General features: G+C 39.1%; 1 protein-coding gene across 2 annotated transcripts in view; it reads left to right on the top strand.

The window, feature by feature from the left end:
• LOC104271110 (E3 ubiquitin-protein ligase Midline-1) overlaps positions 1–19,520 on the top strand; it is a 102,099-nt gene that overhangs the window by 70,500 nt on the left and 12,079 nt on the right. For both annotated transcript variants that reach the window (XM_009865691.1, XM_009865692.1), the window contains exons 3-6: positions 2,275–2,382; positions 5,379–5,527; positions 9,393–9,520; positions 18,199–18,342. In XM_009865691.1, the coding sequence (XP_009863993.1) occupies positions 2,275–2,382; positions 5,379–5,527; positions 9,393–9,520; positions 18,199–18,342 (529 nt within the window). The remainder of the gene's footprint in view (positions 1–2,274; positions 2,383–5,378; positions 5,528–9,392; positions 9,521–18,198; positions 18,343–19,520) is intronic.

Consider the following 19,520-nt stretch of genomic DNA (forward strand, 5'->3'; position numbering starts at 1 on the left):
TTCTTCATGGTCTGTCTCTCCTGATGGACCATGGTGGGAAGCCAGGCAGAGCAAACAGCTAATGTAAGGAGGTAAATAGAACTGCATGTGCTGTGGAAGTACTTTCTATGTTTTCACTTACTGTGTGCAGATCTCTCCAGTACTTCAATGCTGTCTGACCCCTTCCAGAAACAAACATATTTTCTCTTTGTAATACTGATCTTAATTAATAATTAAGCCTGTAAAATATGCAAACTTTAATTTTATGGAGGTTTGAGAAGCATAGTCCAAAATATTAAAGAAAGAAGGCCTTTGAAAACAAGTCCCCTCGTTGCCTGGAGGACATAATGTATTTCACGTAAGACGGTTATTTGTAAAAATGGCCCCTGTCCAAATTGAGGTATGTAAGCATTTGCTTAATCTTAATAGGTTCCATAATGTGCTTACAGGTAAATGCATGTTTAAACACATGGTTAGAAGAAAAGTGAAAGAAGGCTGAGGCAGATCAAGGGGCTCATTGGACTGGAAAATAACCAAGGGGAGAAATATAGTTACTTGTCACCTGAAACTGTTCCCGGTTGTTGTTCGCCATCAGCTCTTACTAGCCCAGCAGAAAAGGTCATGCGGCTCTAGAAGCAGTTGGCCAGGGCTGAAGGCTGCTTTACCTTCTTTGCAAAGTGTGTATGAAAACACAGCTCTGAAATCACTCCTTTAAGTTTTTCTTTATGCTAGAGATGATTAGAACTTTTTGCTGTTTTCTCTGACTCTTTCTGCACACGTTCAAGTAAATAATACCACTTCTGAGGGGGAAGTACATTTTTCTTCTTGTGTAGAATGTTGAAAAAAATCAGTCTCCCCGCAAAAGAAAACATTTTCAACAGACAACCAAAACTTTTAAAGTTTGTTTTCTTATTTTTTGATAAAAGTCAACATTTTCCATAGAAAGATAATATTCTTTGTGAGGATTTTTTTTTGTATTAAAAACAATTTCTCTGGCTAATATATTTATACTGTAGAAAACTACATGAGCACAGCTATAATTTTTTATCTGATTCACTGCTGAGAAAAAGTGATAATATACATGACTTGGTAATGTTGCCTGGATCTTTGGTAATTTGAATCTTTCAGGAACCACTATATAGACACTGAAAATAATAAACAATATTTTCAAGTGCTAAATTCATCAAATCAAACATTAGGAATCATTATGAAAGTAATCAAGATGAAGTAGAGAACATATTGCACCACAGTATGACTCCATAATTTGTTTGCACCTTGAGTACTTAGTAAAGTTCTGTACTAAGAGCAAAATGGAGATGATAGACCTAGCAAAGTCACAGACCTTCAAAAGAAAAAAAACGCAAGGGTGCTCGAAGGTATGGTATGACTTTCATGAAAGGAAAAACTGAGTAAGTTAACACTCTTCAATGTAGAAAAAAAAGTCCCGCTAGAGGACAAAACAGTGATCGAAAAAAGCAGAAGCAGCACAGAAAATGTGGATAGGTATCAGTAGTACCTGTCCTTTCCAGTAAAAGAACTTGGAATCATTAAATGCAGCTGGAAGGAGACAGTTTCAAATCCCTCAAAAGGAGACAGATCACTTGACTGTGAGTTAAGCTGTGCTGCTCGTTGCTGTAGGATGCTGGGTTTGATGATCTCAGAGGTCTTTTCCAGCCTCAACAGTTCTGTGATTCTGTGAAGGAGAGGCTAAATAACAACTCTTCAGAGGATTAGTAATGATGTAGAAAATGTGTCTGGTTCAGGAAGACTCTGAGCTGCAGACAGTTGGAGGATGACAAATATATTCGCAGTAATCGTCATACACTTTGGAACTTTGTCCTAAAATGCTTCATGAGCAGATGCTGGCAGCTATCAGCAGTGAGAGACAGGGTACTGCTCTAGAGGGGCTGTCCAACCTCATATTTCTGCTCTTATGTTTATTGGTATTTGTTGCAGTGCTATATACAGCTTGAAACTGTGAGGTATTAAGCACCTTCTGAAGCACCTCCACTTCTCACTCATGTCCACTATAACTGACATCAGACTTTTCTCACTTAAGCTAAAAAATACTTGATGAGTGTCTAGTTGCAAGTCCTACCTCCTACGAACAAGACCCTCAGTGTCAGTATTTCACAAAATCCAAGACAGGGAAAACAAAGTAGCACATAGATTACACACAGAAAGGAGCAGAAGAATGCCAAACCCAAAGTTTTAGAAATTACAATTTTTAAATTAGAAAATGGAAAAGGAAAATGTCAAAAAATATTTTGCTAATCACAATGGTTTTCTTCTTAGGTTAATGCATCCCGCCAAGAAACCAAGCTGATGGAAGAATGCGACCAGCTCATTGAAATAATCCAGCAAAGACGACAAATAATTGGAACCAAAATCAAGGAAGGAAAGGTAAAAGCTTTTCTTCTTTAGATCACAAGTAGGTCAACACTGTTGCCTTATACTCACAGCTCTTTGACCTCAAGTACTACTAATACAAATTTGTAAAAGTCCTTACGTAATTCTGTAGTCCTTGGCTAGTGCTACTTTCATGTAAAGAGGGATTAAATACTACAAGATTAGTATGCTAATCTTGAACAGTTTATTAGACATTTCTCTTACTACATGCAATTAGGATTTTTAAGGATAAACACAGAAATGATACCACCATCAGTAAATGATAATAAAATTATGACTCATTAATGATTCCTTCACTCTGCCTAACAGTGTTTTCCCCCAAAGTTTTCATTTTCACAAAGTGTCACAATATTTGGTATCATGTCTGGCAATTATCTGCATGAATATCTTAGTCTAGATACTATAATTATGTATTAAAATACTATCACAGAAAGAATTTATTTTAAACATTGTTATTCCTGGGGATAGGAAATCTAACTTACTTACATAAATAGTATTAAAAACATGCAGGGAATTAAATGAAGTGTGCTGTTCTAATTACTGAGGTACAGTGATTATTAGCAACAAACTTTGAGCAGGAAAAATCTCTGATATTCAAGTTTAAACGCAATTTGCTAGCTACCTCTTAACTCAGAAACACATTAGAGTTGAATTAACATTCTTGTTTTCTAGGTACATGTTGTTTACTCTTTAACTGCTAAACTAACTAAGTCAAACATAAACTCTTCTTGTGTGGGAAAAGCTCAGGAAAGAAATAAAGTCAAGAGCACGTTAAATGGTTCATGTGGCTGTCAAGATATTCCAATTAACTTGAAAAAAAAAAGCCTGTAGGCAAAGGCTGACTTAAACATGTTTGAAACCACAGGTTTTGTACATTGTGTGACAGAAACTGAGTTTCCTCATGCTGTTAACAAAATGTAATTCTTTTCAAAATGGAAAAGATGGCCTTCTGCATTATTGTTTCAACTCTATTTCTCTGCGGTGAGACCAGCTGTGCTTGCAATGAAGTAGAAAAGTTTCCATTTATTTGGATTTGTGCTATATACATGAGTTGCTTTTAAAAACTCTATTCCTTGGAAAGATGCATTCTAATGTCCATTAGAGCATGGAAGATTTATAATGCAATTGACTCTGAATTTATTTGAATACAGCTGATACCAGAATCTATGCCCATGCTTTCTTCGACTTTGTTCAACCAAACTGGAGGTCCAGTAAAAATCTAGAATGCTTTGCCCCATATGTTGTGTATGTTGAAAGACTTCAGAAGTTCAGGAGACCAATGTGAAACACCGTAGGGAATTCTGCTCAATGTACCTTCTTTTAAGAGGGCCTGTGGCTAAGAGTCTTTCTGGAGGGTAGAACATGTCAAATTTGTCTATAGGATTATAGTTTTGCCTACAGAGCTGGAAACACTCAGGAATAAGGTTCTAGCTATGGCTGTGAGACTGCAGATTCAAAATTACTGCAGATGCAAAATTATCAAACGGATAATTTTAGTGCAGACGTCAGGCATCGTCCTTGCAGGAGTGGGGGAGAGTGGGTGAGATGAGCCTCTTCCTTTTAAAGTTTATCATCAGTTGCCTTCTTGAAGAAGACATAAAATGGAATAAAGCAAATAAAAAAACTAGTTCATATGTAGACCTCACAAATCAGTTCACATTTATTTCAGTTTATTATTTGTTTTGTTAATTAATAAGTAAATGAAGAGATGAGCTACTTAATACTCCAGTGAACCTTTCTGTGGTTAGCCTTGTGTAGACCAAGTTGTAATCTCTGTAGATGCATGGTTATAGAAAACATTATGACATTAGTCCTTCCTAGAAGATGATCAGATCATTAGCACTATCAAAATATTTATGCTTTCCCAACATTTTTCTTCCTTTATTGCTTCTATCTTTAGAAGAAAAACTAATATTATGGGACATTAATCATTAGGTCGGTGTTTTCTTTTTGAAAGCTTTCCAGAAGATTTATTTTCCTACTCATTTCCATTGTAGGGTCAGTGCACTAAGATACCCTTATCTCTCCTTAGGATGCAATTATATCTGAAACTCAGCAACTTCATAGCTTGTGCCCTAATTGGGGCACAGCTTGTTCTGAGATTGGAAGTGTTATTTTCATTATAAATTTGGATATTTCTGGCAATTCACTTGGTTATAAATTTCCTCATTTTGCCTGTAACTGAGTCTAAACTCCAGAATTATTTAATTTCCTTCCTGTTTCTTGCTTCTGATCAAACTGTAATCCTGATGTCAGAACAGGAAGGACTCCTAGACCTTTCAGGAACCAAAAGTTTTGTTAGCCAACATTGTCCTTGAATGGAAGACTGGCTGTGCCCGTCCCTAACCTTTCAGCTAATGATTACAGTTACATCTACTGTGTTTATCTCCAGCACATATGTTTGCAGTAATAATGATCAGCTCTCCAGCACTACTGTGCTTTTGTCAGGTTAAAAATATCCAAGAAGAAAACACCCTGTTTGAATAAAAGCACATAATGAAAAGGACAAGCATGTATTGTTAGTAGAATGAACAGTCCTTTTCTGTCAAGTATTATTATCAGATTATTTTCATGCAACTCACCTCAGTAATAGAAAAAAAAAAAGTAGTTAATCTATAAACTCCCTTAAATGCAACTCTCTTCACTTCAGGGAAATTGTTATCTAAATAGCCCTCAGTTATCATGTAAGCAGAAAGTGCCAGGAAATGACGTTTCTTCTCTTGGAAAATACACCAGCTGTGCTTGTTTTGGCTCTCCCCTGTTGTTTTCCATGTGAAAAGTATTGAGGCAAAAAGGCTGTGCCTGTCCCCTTATTAAAAATGTTACGTGGCTAGATGGGGCTTACCATGAAGCTAGTGTGAAAGAAGCTTTTGTCAGCAAAGCCATTCTTCTTAACTCCCCTTTTACATCTCAGCTTTGCCTTGGAAGAAGAATGCAATCATGATTTGTGACCTTGGGGATGTGACCTCTTTCTTATGTTTCCATTCAAGGTGGTGAGGTTGAGGAAACTGGCTCAGCAGATTGCGAACTGCAAACAGTGCATTGAGCGCTCAACATCCCTCATCTCCCAGGCTGAACAGTCGCTGAAGGAGAATGATCATGCTCGCTTCCTGCAAACTGCTAAAAATATCACTGAAAGGTAAAGAAGACGTTCTTCTGGCAAAACATCAATTTAAGGCAGATGCGTTGTCATAGTTGTCATATTCCCTTGTCCCACCACAGATATGGTCAAACGTGGGGGGTGGTGTTAATTGACATATCTCCCCCAAAATACTACTTCATGCTGTACTAGACTGAGAATTACCTTACTGTAATGCTAAACCAAAACATGCCTTTGAAAAGAGGAGCAGTTGAAAAAGAATGCACAGCAAGCGTTAGAACAGTAACAGCACAAATGAAGGAGGTAGCAAGGATGCCAAGAAGATATTCGGTGCTAAACTACTTAAAAAAACAGGTTTCAGGAGGGCGAAATTCCTACTCCATGAAAAAAATCTCAGATAAAGAGAGAAGTCAGGCAGTGAGTATATTCCTTAGAAGAAATTTGGAATTATGATAATGGAGTACAAATCTTATGAGGAGCAGCTGAGGAAGCTGAGGTTATTTAGCCTGGAGGAGAGGAGGCAGAGGAGACACTTTATTGCTCTCTACAAATAACTGAAAGGAGGTTGTAGCGAGGTGGGGGTGAGTCTCCCAAGTAACAAGCAGATTCTGTGATTCATATTCTTCACAGAATATCAGGCAGCAAGGTAACAAAATGTGTAACTTACTGAATCTGCAACATGTAAGGTAGCCCACTCAAAGAGCTAGAGATTCAACAGTTTGGGTGTCTGGAAGTTATGGCAGCTGCTGTATTGGGTCCCTGGGTACAGGGAATTTTTATTACTTATAGGATCCTTGCTCCTTTTCAGCATGTCAGGTATATCAAGGACTCAAAGACAAGGGAGCAAGTCTTTCCAGGAAACTGTGCTATCAGAAAACTTGATCTGGTTTTCAGTGCAACACTGTGAATGCTGAAACCTTCCCACTGAATTTCAGCAGTATTTTGTGATGAAAAAGCGTTCTTTTGGAATTACCAGCAGTTTAGACATGAGTCAGAGAAATATAGAAAAAAAGCAAGCATATCTGAACATTGCAGAACAAAACTATTAAAAAGTATGCCCAATTATTCAGCTACTTTTTTATCTCTGGGTTCACATTATATTTTCACATTGTCCAATCAGTTTTCACCTAATCCAAAGCATGAAATTCCCTGCTTTTATTATTTATTTTTTTTTAAGTCCATCACCTACTCTGGAGGGCTGAATGCAGATTCTCAGAATGTCAGGCTTCAGCAAAGCTGTTTAATCCATTTATAAACAAGCCAGCACCACTGGGTTGCTCGTTACAGATTCAAAGAACTGAAAATCTGTGAGAAGGGCAAGGCAAGGCAAGGCAGGACAATGGGTTACATTTCATGTGTCAGACTCAGACCCTTGCTTGTATTCTGTCGCCAAGCTACATCGTGGCACTTCTTTTTCCCAGATGAAGCTGGTAGTAAAACTACACGTGAGTATCATGAGCAAAAAGCTGAAGGCCTTTTTTGAGTATTTGGTGGAACCAGCAGTAGGGCAGAGACCTGCGGAGACAAAAAGCTTTCTAAGTGACTACCAGAGTATATTCAAAGAAGCTCCACTTTCACCTTGTAAACATGAATAGTTGCATCATAAATACAGCCACGGGAGAGACACTCAGAGAACAGAAATGAGACCAGCTAACATATGTGCCCAATCAAATCTAATTCTTGGCTATCACAGATTGCTGTCTGTAATGAGATGGCTGTGAACGCCCTGAAAATCAGAGAATCATTTCAAGCATGAATAAAACTGAGGGGGGGAAAAACCTCCAAGAGCTTGCAGACAAATTACATGTGGAAAAAGAGGCTAAATCTGATTAATAAATTATTCCCCACAAGTAACTCTTTTAGTTCTCATGTGGTAAGCAATATTTTGTTTGCTTCTAAACGGCTCATGTAACAGTCTCACCAAGGCCCTGAAATCCAGGAGATAAAACAGTTGCCTGAAATTATAATCACTACATTTCTTCCTGCACATATTTCAAAATAATTGCAATATAATATTCTCTCTTGTAAGCACAACAGGTAACTATGTATAGCAGAGACATTACACACACTACAGTGATTTAGGTCGTGTAGTAGTTATGGTGGGCAAAAGGCATTTATCCTAGAAAAGAACTTTCCAACTAAGTGCAGTGTCAGATAGAGCAGACAGAAGTACAAGTGGAAATTCAATCCTCTGAACCTAATATGGTGACATGACGTCTGAAACTGCAAACTGTTGAGCTCATCAAAAACTCACTTTAACACACATTGCATCCTTTGCATAGCCCCAAAACAACAGTCCTGATTACTTGGTCTTCTTCACACATAGCCCCAAAACAACAGTCCTGATTACTTGGTCTTCTTCACACTGAAGTTGTCCTTTGTGGAGGTATTCAGAGAATACCTCTTAATCCTAGATACCTGCTTGACAGTTTATTAGCAAGGGCTTTGTTAATTTTTTACAGGTATGTATTGCCCTGATTTTGCACTAGCACAGGCCTTACAAGAAATGCATGTCTTTTTTTCCCACTAGACATAAGAACACCATGGTGCAACTGCAGATAAACTATTGGGGGATGAGAGGAGTCAGGGAGAAAATGAAGAAGCAGAAGAGCTCAGGGAATTTTTCCCTCTAAGTGCATGGGGGGAAAAGGCATTTCAGTTATCTCATTTAAAAAAATTCCATTTGTACTAGAATCTATTTTAAACTACATTTTCATCACTACACTTGCAAGAGAAACAGTGCTGAAAACTGTGTAACAAGGACTATTGACTAGGAAATGTCCTCAGCTCAGTTTTCTAAAACAATGCTGAGGACAATGAGATGTGCAACTCAGTTTTTTTTACTTTCCTAATGGTATTTTCGTGAAGTAGTACACAAGAAATATATGAAAACATAGTTCTTGGTAAGCATTTGGCCTAGAGCCATTTGAGTCCTGTCTACAGAGACATACTGTAGCTTGGGAAACTGTTAATTGAGGCAATCAAAAGATTTTGATCTGATGTGTCATGAATGACAGATAACTGACATACATTGTGTGCATGGTTGTGTGTTTACCTCTAAACTGAAACAATTAAAAAATTCCTGTTGTATAACACAAGGTTTAATAATCTCTTTGCCTAAACAGACCTAATTTTCTGTAAACATATCTGGTGTCCAGCTATCCAGTAACATCTATTTGGAGATTTCAGGCTGAAGGGTCTGAAAAATCCATCCTGATGAGATTAGTCTTGTGAAAGCTCTTTGTATTAGTACAGCTGGACAGACAAAAAGGAGATGCAGCTCCTGAAATGAGGTAGGTAAGGAAGATTTTCAGTTTTGGAGGAAATCTAAGCATGCACACATGCTTTGCAGGGAAAAGCCTTTCAAAATAAATTGTGCTGACATCTATTTGTTTTATCTCCTCTCTGTACTTTTTGAAGTTAGCAGCCATGTGCTCTGCTGAGCAGCTGAGGAGGTGTGGGGATCTGCACCAAGCCCTTGGGACAGGAGTGCCAAGGAATGCCTGGAGCCAGAAACTACTTGGAAAAACAAGGGTTGGGAGAAATGCAGCATCTGGCACCATTGGTTAAAACACAGACAAATATGATGCTATTGCTACTTTGGTTCAGTGGGTGACTAGAAAGATCAATTCAAAGTATGTTTTTCCTTAAACAATATTTTGCCAAAAATTGATCTGACAATGAACGTTAGGCGAAAGCTAAGTAATAAGAGATTTTTACTGGGGACTTTACTCAGAAAAATAGAAGTGGCAGAAGCTCTTAACTTAAACCATATAAATAAAACACATGTAAAATTTTTTGTGAAGCTTTTTGAAAAGTGATAACAATCATAATGATCAGGTCCTACCTTGATGTGGAAATCATTGTGTCTTGTGTGCTAAAAGACTTTTTCTTTTCATTATAGGGTTTCCATGGCAACTGCATCCTCTCAGGTTCTAATTCCTGAAATTAATCTCAACGATACTTTCGATACTTTCGCACTTGATTTCACCAGGGAGAAGAAATTGTTGGAATGCCTTGATTACCTTACAGGTAATTTTTTTCTCAAGATGCTACTATTATATATTCGTCATAAAATAGTAGTGGTAGGATTTTCTTCATTCCTCTTTGTGGTCAATTAAGACTGGCTGACTGCCAGGTGCCCACCAAGCCAAGACATTCTACCTCCTGAGCAAGACACAGGAAGAAAATAAGATGAAAATATTGTGGGTTCAGATAAGGACAGGGGGATCACTCAACAATTGCTGTTGCAGGCAAAATATACTCAACTTGGAGAAGATTAACGTAATCTATTAAAAATTAATTGGTAAGAATAAGATACTGAGAAATAAAAGCAAAACTGAAAACACATTTCTCCATCTCATCGTTCTTGTCAAGCTCAGCTTTAGCCCCAATGCTTCTACCTCTTCCCACTGAGGGATGGGAAGTGGGAATTGCAGTCAGTTAACCATGTGTCACCTCTGCCACTCCTTCCTCTTCACAGTCTTTCCTTCTCAGGCAGGGGCTTCCTCCTATGGGATGCAGTTCTTCACAAACTTCTCCAACATGGGTCCTTCTCACAGGCTGCAGTTCTTCAAGAACTGTTCCACCATGGGTCCTTTCCACTGGATACAGTCCTTCAGGAATGGGTTGCTCTATTATGAGTCCCCCATGGACCATGGTTCCTGCAAGAAAACTTGCTCCTGTGTGGACTCCTCTCTGCAGGCTGCAACCTCCTTCAGGTCATATCCACTTGTGCCATTGTGGATCCTCCACAGGCTGCAGTGTGCATATCTGCTCCATTGTAGTCTTCCATGGACTGCTGGGTGACAACCTGCGTCACCATAGTCTTCTCCACAGGCTGCAGCAGAATCTCTGCTCCAGTGCCTGAAGAACCTCCTCCCTCTCCTTCTTCACTGATCTTGGTGTCTGCAGGGCTATTTCTCTCACATTTTCTCAGTCCTCTCTCTCCTAGCTGCTGAGCAGCGTCTTCTACCTTTTTTTTTGAATCTTAGAATAGAATCATTGAATCATTAAGGTTGGAAAAGACCTCTAAGATCAAGTCCAGTCATCAACCCAACACTATCATGACCACTAAACCATGTCCCAAAGTGATGCATCTATGCATTTTTTTAACACCTCCAGGGATGGTGACTTCACCACTTTCCTGGGCAGCCTATCTAAATTGGATTCTTAAATGTTATCACACAGGCTCGGGTTTGGGCAGCAGTGGATCTGTCTTAGAACTGTCTGCATCTGACATGGGGTAAGCTCCTGGTACTTTCTCACAGAAATCACACCTACAGCCCAACAGCTACCAAAACCTTGCTGCATAAACCAAATACACCCTCCCTCTTAATCTCGAATATATCACCTCCAGCAGCCCCAGAATCTACCCTACTAGGTGCTACATAGCACAACTAGGATGCGTTTCCTACCTCCTTTCCTTGCACCCACCAAGGTGTGGGCAAGTGGGAGTGAAAAATGGTTAAAAGCCACTGCAGCAGAGTGAAATGAAAGAACAGCTGCAGCTCAGCCTGGAGCAGCCAGAGGAGGGAAAGCAGCAACCAGATCCCATCTCCTGGCGGATAGATGCTCCATGTGTTGCCCTCTCCCTTGGGGCTGCCTCCTTGCTTCGGCAGATTGCAGCCTGGCAGATTTCCTGTGAGTAACCCGAAGATATTCAAGCAAACAACATTAAGGACTCAGCAATGAAAGATGTTTTTTCATACCGGTGACCCTGTGTGTTTCTCCCTTCACAACACAGGAGGACCTCGCTGTGCCTGGGACTGGAGAGTAGGGAGAATGCTTTGGATGCTCTGTGCCAGGGTGTGGGATGGGTTCTCCACAGAGCTGAGCCCCAGCTCACTTCACTGAAAGCTTTGGCCTGAAGAAGCCCACAGGATGAGACCCTTACTGAGGGCCTGAGTAATGTGCGATCTCAGAGTATATAACGCCTCACAAAGAGAAACAAATTACTGTAATTTAGGGTGGTTTGATTTCAATGCCAGAATTATAACAATTCATTGCAGTTCAATTGAAAACAGAAGAGAGACAGGGTAGGTTTTCATTTGCAGAGTCTTTAAGCATCTGCTGTTAACAGCAAGGGTTTTCAATGAAAGGCACAAAGCACTGTTAGAAAAGCACTTGAAAACACTTCCTGGGCCTATTCTCTTAGCCTAGTTTACAGGACATATACCCATGTTATTTCAGAAGAATGTGACGCTATCAGTCTCCTCATTGCCAACCACTGGAACTTTTCCATGCAGAGAGCTGGCTTCTGGCTTTTCTTCAGAGGACAGGCTGAGCGACTTGGCGTTGTTCAGCCTGCAGAAGAGAATGCTCCTAGGAAACCTTACTGCAGCCTTTCAATACTTAAAGAAAGCTTATAAGAAAGGTGGGGATGAACTTTATGATAGGGCCTGTAGTGATGGGACAAGGGGTAATGGTTTTAAACTAAAGAAGATTCAGGCTAGGTATAAGGAAGGACTTTTTAAGATGAGAATAATGAAACACTGGAACAGGTTGCCTAGAGGGGTGGTAGACACTCCAGCCCTGGAAATATTCAAGGCCAGGTTGGATGGAGCCCTGAACAACCTGATCTAGTTAAAGATGTCCCTGCTTACTGCAGGGGGTTTGAACTAGATGAGCTTTAAACGTCCCTTCCAATGCAAACAACTCTGTGATTCTGTAATTCTGTGATGCTATGATTCTATGAATAAGTGAACAGACGAATACTAGGAAGAGCAAGTCCATCTACATGCACAGATCAGCACCACCCTTGCCTTGTAGAGCTGTGTGGTTCTTGCTATATCTGAAAGAGAGATATTTATATGCAAGAAATTTCTGTATCACTGTTTGACTGGTGAATACAATCAGCATTTAATACATATTGTAGGAAATAATGTACAGTAATAAGGTGATGAGAGTAATTTGAACTTTTTATGCAGTACCATTGAAATATTATGGTGTCTTCTGCAATTTGCTGCCATGTTCAGCATTCACCCCAAAGTTATGAAAAGCCAAGGAAATGAAAGGAAGGATTAGGAAAAAGACAGTTTCTTTTGCCCTAACCTAGGAATTTACCTGTAAAATAATCAGCCTTGGCTTCCTTTATAGTCAAAGGGAAAAAAACACCTATTTTTAAGGCACATATATCAGGTTAGTTGACTCTATTCTGGAGATGCCTATTTCTCCCAGTTGGCTCTAAACAGAGCCTAGAGAGACTAATTCAAATACAGATAATTAGGGTTTAGATCTTTAAAGTTAGTTCCTGCACTCCTCAGGTCTTCTCCCTTTTGTACACCATATGTTAATTTTACTAGTCTAATTGTTGTGTAGTGCAGAAAATTAAGGTTGTTATCTGTACTAAAATGAAGGCTGGTCTTGCTACAAAGATCCTTTCCCTAGTCCATCGTGCTGACTGTGTCATTGACATAGCTCTTTCTCTATCTTCTTCCTACCTTATCCAAAGCCTTGAAAAATTGCTCACAATGCAGTCTAAAGGAGCTTGCAAATGTATCAAGCAGTTTAGCTGCTTTGTGCTAATCTATCATTTCTATCCTTGCCCTTGATGCCCAGTGAAGAACAATTTTAGCTGGTTCTGGCTTTGCACTATTTTTCTTCACATTAACAAATAGCATATGACTGCAATGGAAAAATTCAAAACATGTGTCCAAATTAGATCTGAGTATAAAATACAACCTATGCAGACAGTTAAAATATGTTTATGTAAATATATGTATATATGTAATGTATACATGTATATGTATAGTCCCAAGAGTCAAATGCACTTGATTATTCTCTATTGTTCAGAAATTCTAGAGGAAGATTTGTTTTATTTTACTCCTTTCAGACTGGTGTATGGAATCTTCATAGATCTTAAACTGAAAACTGTGTGACAGGGTGAATTGGGCTGTACTTTTATCATGTTTCACAGTTAAGTAAAATGAAGACCATTTGTAAGTCCTAGTGGTACATCCATGTTGTGAATTAAGTGAAGAAGCCTGTCTTATATTTGTCATCTGTATTGCTTCTGAGCAAATGTCAAAGCCTAAATTCCAGCTTCATTCTTTCTGCTGTCAGTTGCCTTCAAAGCAATTGATCTTAATTGTCTTCTGGAGATTTTCTTCTCCTGTGGTTCTTCCCAGTGTATTATTTGTCAGATCTTCTTCATCCTCCATCTACTCAACGTTAGTTTTCTATGTGTGCCATTGAAGTTTGCATCTTTCTTTCTTTCTTCCTAAGCTATTTCTTTCCTATATACAAATTTAACTAGTTTATGCTTATCATTTGTGCAGCTCTATGCAAAGCTTCTGCTATCCAAATGAAAATCTCTGATATCTCCCTGAAAGTTGCCAGATAGACATTGAGATATCAAGCTCAGTATATTAAAACAATACCCTTAATCTTCTGACTGTTCTGTTCGCTGTATATATAATCTTGATGTCTTTTGAAAGCTTTCTTATCATGCCAGTTGCTCAAGCTCTTCATCTGGAACGTATCTTTTTTTAAAACATGTATCTAGCTAGATCCAGGCAATGCATATGATTTGCAAACTCTCTGCACAGTATTACTGACATAAGGACCATTTTTTAGCCATTGTGAATCAAATATACTTGCTCTGTGTCTTAGTACTTTGAAATCAATTTCAGGAACATCTATTCTTTGACCTTGCAGTTTGCCCTGCTTCAGAAATTGCGTCTGAAAGAACGATAAGTTTTCTTCATCCACCACTCTAGCTATGACTGCACAAATAAATATGTATTGCTTAACATATGCCAGCAGTTTTTTCACGCAAAACCAACTTCATTCTGGAAACCCTTCAAAACTTGCCTTTACTCTTAACTCTTTCAGTATTAAAAGATCAAAAACCACCTCCAGCCAGCTCAGTCTCATGCTTTGGGTGTAATCTCTTCTCATTCTGTTGATTTTGAACACTTCTGATCAACCCAAAGACTATGTCCAGATGGTTGTATGACTGAGCTCTTGATGCCAACTCATGCACAACATGTTACTAGTACGTCAAATTTGCATCCACATTTGATGCAACTGCCTTTCAAATTCGTGCATGCTGCTTCAGTCCCATGTCACGAAATTCCATGAACAGCTGAGAGAAGTTCAGAGCAGCTTCCTCAACTCCCTCATGCTTGTGCCAGCAATATGGATATTTCCAGCACCATTAAGGACATGTTGTAGAGTTCTTTCATTTTTACTCAGTACTGAAATCAATAAGGAACCTTTACAAAGTCAGTCATCCTCTGGCATCAGTGAGGTGGAAACCGAGCAGACAAAAGGAAATTGTGGAGGTTTTAGTCAATCTCTGTGACATTGTGCTGAGAGGATGTAGCTATAGTCTCAGTAGTAAACCAGGTGCCACTGCATTCATGCTGGGATTCACCAGTGAGAGGTGGCAGTTTCCCTAAACTGCCTCTCAGGTGTGTGAACCGTGCTAGTGCTTTCAGTCTGTTTCAAAGCAAAAGCTGTTGTCAAGAAGGTTGAAACAGAGTAGGTATGCTCACAAGGTCAGTTACTTCTGGAAGCATATTTAAGAAACTGCTTTTCTAATATTAGTTACTGCCTTTCAGGCACTTCAGATGTGGTTCCTGACTTTTTAAGCGTGTCTGCTCAGTTTTGAGTCGAAGTCATACAAATGAACTAAAACAGCCTTCAGCAGTGATTTTCTCTCTTGTCAGAGAGTGTTGATTCATAAATGCAGGTAGATGAAAGTCAGAGTGACTGAAGCAGTTACCACTCCCAGATGTTTGCCCTGGTCCTCTCTGGAGATTTCCCCTTGACCAAAGAGGGCTACAAATGTTAGGAAGCAATTCCTTAAACCACTGCAGCCGTGTGAAGTCTGCTGGCACTGATTCCAGCTTCCTTCACTGCTCAGTCTTGTAAACTTGGGATTTTCAGGAGCGACTTCACGTGATTTTTTTTTTCCTTTCCCTAACATTGGGTAGAAATTTGTAGACAGGAAGGTGCCAATAAGTGAGAGTATTAACATCATCAGTTGTCCAACTTTAGACTTGTTTGGTTGTGAGTCACTGCTCTGTCCTCACCCAGAAACAGACTTGAAATGCTCCGTGGGCATTCACTCCTCCACTGGGAAATGGGACTGAAGAGTGGATGATGCGAGGCTTTACATCTTCCAGTGCTGTGCTGGAAGCATGGTGGGCTTCCCCCTCCAAGTCAAGGCCACATGGAGAAAGTTGCTGGGGCAGCCTTGAGACCACTCTGCAATCTCTGCAGAGCTTTCCCCTTGGCACCTGAGCTCTGTAGCAGTACCAGAAAATTTGATAAGGAAATCACACACTATCAAATGTAGTAATGAAGATAGCTGATTAAAGTCAATCTCTTTAATTGCATTATGGACTTACACTCTCCAAAGGAGTATGTGCTGTGGAATGATGAATTTGACAGGCAGACTTCTGAATTTTTTTTGGAAGTTGTAATAAAGAATTTGCAAACTTCAATGCCTGTCTGCAAGAGAAGCAGGTGTATTTTGTTTTATTCAGAGTGGTTTATGAAAGGAGGGTTGCTGAGTTTCATGCAGTATAGTCTCAGGTGAGTGTGAGTTAATCACAAGAGCAAGGGAAAAGATGTCCTGCTTAGGTCAAATCTATCTTCTCTGTCATTATCATTTACATAAATCTCCAGCCATAAGGCAAGCCATGTAAGCATATGAAGAGAGAACTTAAGCTGTCATTTTCAAAGGAGTTGAAGACATTTAGGTGCTATTGACATGCAGTTTACAGTTCATTAAACCTTCAGTAATTGTTGCTTTCCATAAATTTTTATTAACTGTGTTGTAGTAATAAAAAGTACATTTCTCAAGTAAAAGGTTTTGCTTTGTCAGATACAAGAGATGACTGAAGAAGACTTTAGTTAGATAGTAGCACACAAAAAAAAATAGATCCACTTTTTTTTTTTTGCCATTTGAAGGACAGGCAAAATATGAAGTCTCAGCTAGGAAAAAAAAATAAATCTCCAGTAATTGTTCTGCTGGATATGTTTTTGAAATGTAGCTGATAGGACCAATGCAGAACTGCGTAGCTCTCTCAACAGTTAATTGGCCTCAGATAGTACACAATCTCTAAACTGCAGCACTAATCTTTCCAGAAGATTGGGGGAGGTGGGATTTCTCCTCCTTTTGCTTATATTCTTCTCCTGGATGACTGTTCTTTTTTTAGTTCATTTCTCTCTCTCTTTATTAATAGCCATCTGTCCCAAGGGTTCCTCTGCTGAGTTAAAAAAAAACAAAAAAAGGCATTGGTTAGCTTCCGTGCTACAATATTTAGAGCATCACAAATCATGATCATATCATGACACACATTTGAATGTTTCCTTATGCCCCTTGGTTGAAAGAGGCTGCCCGGAAATGTGTCTACACTTTAATCTTTGGCAACATACCTCAGTAAACCAAGGACATGAACTATAAAAATTCCTAAAGGAAAGTAAAATAGATGCTTCATAAAAATAAAAAGTTGCAAAAATAAAGTGGAATTCCTTCAGAGGGACTTTTATTGTGGCCATTATTTGTGGGTAACAGAAGGTAAAACAGCTAACAGCAAAAATACCATTCAGAGTTGCCTTACTTTTCCTTCAACACAGGCATATGTTGGTTGTTTCAGCTTCAGTGCCCTCCTTGCTCACTCTGTGACAGCTGGGAGGAACACTATTAAGCACAAGAATTTCCTTTTGTTTTGCATGATGATGGCATGTAGTGAAGATGATTAGAATGAAGCTCCCATCAGGACAAGCATGCAGGAAGGCCCAGTAGTCTTTTAAGAAAGACTCATTTGTTTCTTATTTAGGTGTTTGTCTTTGTAGAGAGCATACACAAGGAAAATTTAGACCTAATAAGTTCGCTTCAAGTTTCACTTCTTTAAATAGGACAAATTTGTGTGTTAATGCAGGAGAAGAACGTATAGCTTGGTACACATAGATCTTACTTGTTGATTAAAAAACAGAAACAGGGGGACAACCTTTTATTAAAGTGTTTGGATTGTTTTCTAGAATTATTTAGTTTTCAAGGACTTTGAAGATTAGCTTATAACAGAAATACAGTCATAGTGTTATGATAACTCTATGTAAGGCAGAAGAAAAACGAGTTGTGTAGCCAAGAGAAATTATATGCATCTATATTAGAAACAATAACTAGGCAGTAAGTAAAAACTAACTTAGAGAGATGAGAAGATTGACCGTAAAAGCACGAGTGTTTGGAGGCTTCCCCAAAACTGTACTTTTTAAATACCACTTATACCAATCTCTGCTAAGATAGGCTAAGGAAATCCTGCTTTCAGGTCAACAGTGAAGAGTATTGTCTCTCTTTTCTGATGTATGCATCAGTGAAACTTTGACACTTTTGGTGTGATGGTCAGAACAATCCTAGAAAAAGTAACATAGCAAATGTACCCATTTAATCACAGTTTAATGTGACCACGAAACACATCACTTCTGCTAAAACTAAAGCATCTGAAACTAAAGCTACTTTAATAGAAAATAATTTGAAAATCTGGAGTTCATAGGTGGTAATAGTGATAGTAAGAATTTGTTTGCAACAATTTATTGATAACGAAAATTACTACTGGAATTAGGAAAAAGCTGTTGAAAAGCCTGTTGGATGATATAGGTACAAACTCGTACATGAGATGCATCTCCTAGTCTCAGGTGAGAAGGGAAATATTTTATTGATTGTGTCAGTAAGCCTCCTCTGTTGTATCTCACAGCTCCCAACCCACCCACCATTCGAGAAGAGCTCTGTACAGCATCTTATGATACCATCACTGTCCACTGGACGTCGGATGATGAGTTCAGTGTGGTCTCTTACGAGCTGCAGTACACCATCTTCACTGGCCAAGCTAATGTTGTTAGTAAGTATAAACCTTCACTTTTCTAGATCTGTTCCCTTATGACTTCTTTGTAAACTAAGTGCCTCTATAAATATACTCATATGTCAAGAACAAAAGGAAAAATATTTTCTAGGAAGATTTGAAGCCAAAATGTATTTTAAAACAAAACCAATAATGATTTCAAAAGATTTTCAAATTCAGAGTTAATTGAGTTAAAATTTCTCGTTTCTTTTCTGGGAGTGCCATGTTGTGGGACCTACCTTTGAAAGATTAAAACCAGCACGTACTCCTCAAAGGCACAAGTATTGTCCAAGTTAACAGGACTTGTCTCTCACATCTTAGGTCCCTTGTTGCAGATGCAGCAGGGACAAAGAGCTCAGTTCCATTTTCTGGGCTAGTCAGGGACTTGGGAGCCTGTGTTGCACTGGTCGTTAGTTAGAACTGCAGCCCCATTATCATTTAGATAACCTTGACAACTGGACCTTTATCAGAAATTAAGGTTGGAAAAGACCTCTGAGATCATCAAGTCCAACCATCAACCCAGTGCCACCATGACCACTAAACCACATCCCAAAGCGCCATGTCTATTTTTTGAACATGTCCAGGGATGTTGACTCCACCACTTCCCTGGGCAGCCTGTTCCAGTGCTTCACCACTCTTTCAGTAAAGAAATTTTTTCTAATATGCAATCTAAACCTCCCCTGGTGCAACTTGAGCCCATTTCCTCTTATCTTGTTCTAGTTACTTGGGGGAAGAGATCAAAACCCAGCTCACTACAACCTCCTTTCAGGTAGTTGTAGAGAGCAATAAGGTCCCCCATCAGCCTTCTCTCCTCCAGACTAAATAATCCCAGTTCTCTTGGCCTCTCCTTGTAAGATATGTTCTCCAGACCTCATACATGTCCACACCCTGACATGTTCTCCTGACCCCAGTATCACCTGTAGCAGTCATTGACTATGAATTTGGAGAAGCCATTTAACTTCTCCCTTTTCCCTGTATGTTTAATGGGAATACCACTAGCTGACATGAACTTGCTTTATGAAACAAGGATTCTGAAATGAGCAAAATCAATCAGAAGGTGGCGTTTGTTCAGTCAAACATAGTTAAATTGGGAACTCATTGCCACAGAGGGTTCTTGTGGTTTTGAGTTGAAGAAATAACTGGACAGATCATGAAAGAAAAATCCACTGAGAACAACA

This window comes from Apaloderma vittatum, unplaced genomic scaffold, assembly GCF_000703405.1.
Source record: "Apaloderma vittatum isolate BGI_N311 unplaced genomic scaffold, ASM70340v1 scaffold1943, whole genome shotgun sequence".
Classification (NCBI taxonomy): Eukaryota; Metazoa; Chordata; class Aves; order Trogoniformes; family Trogonidae; genus Apaloderma; species Apaloderma vittatum.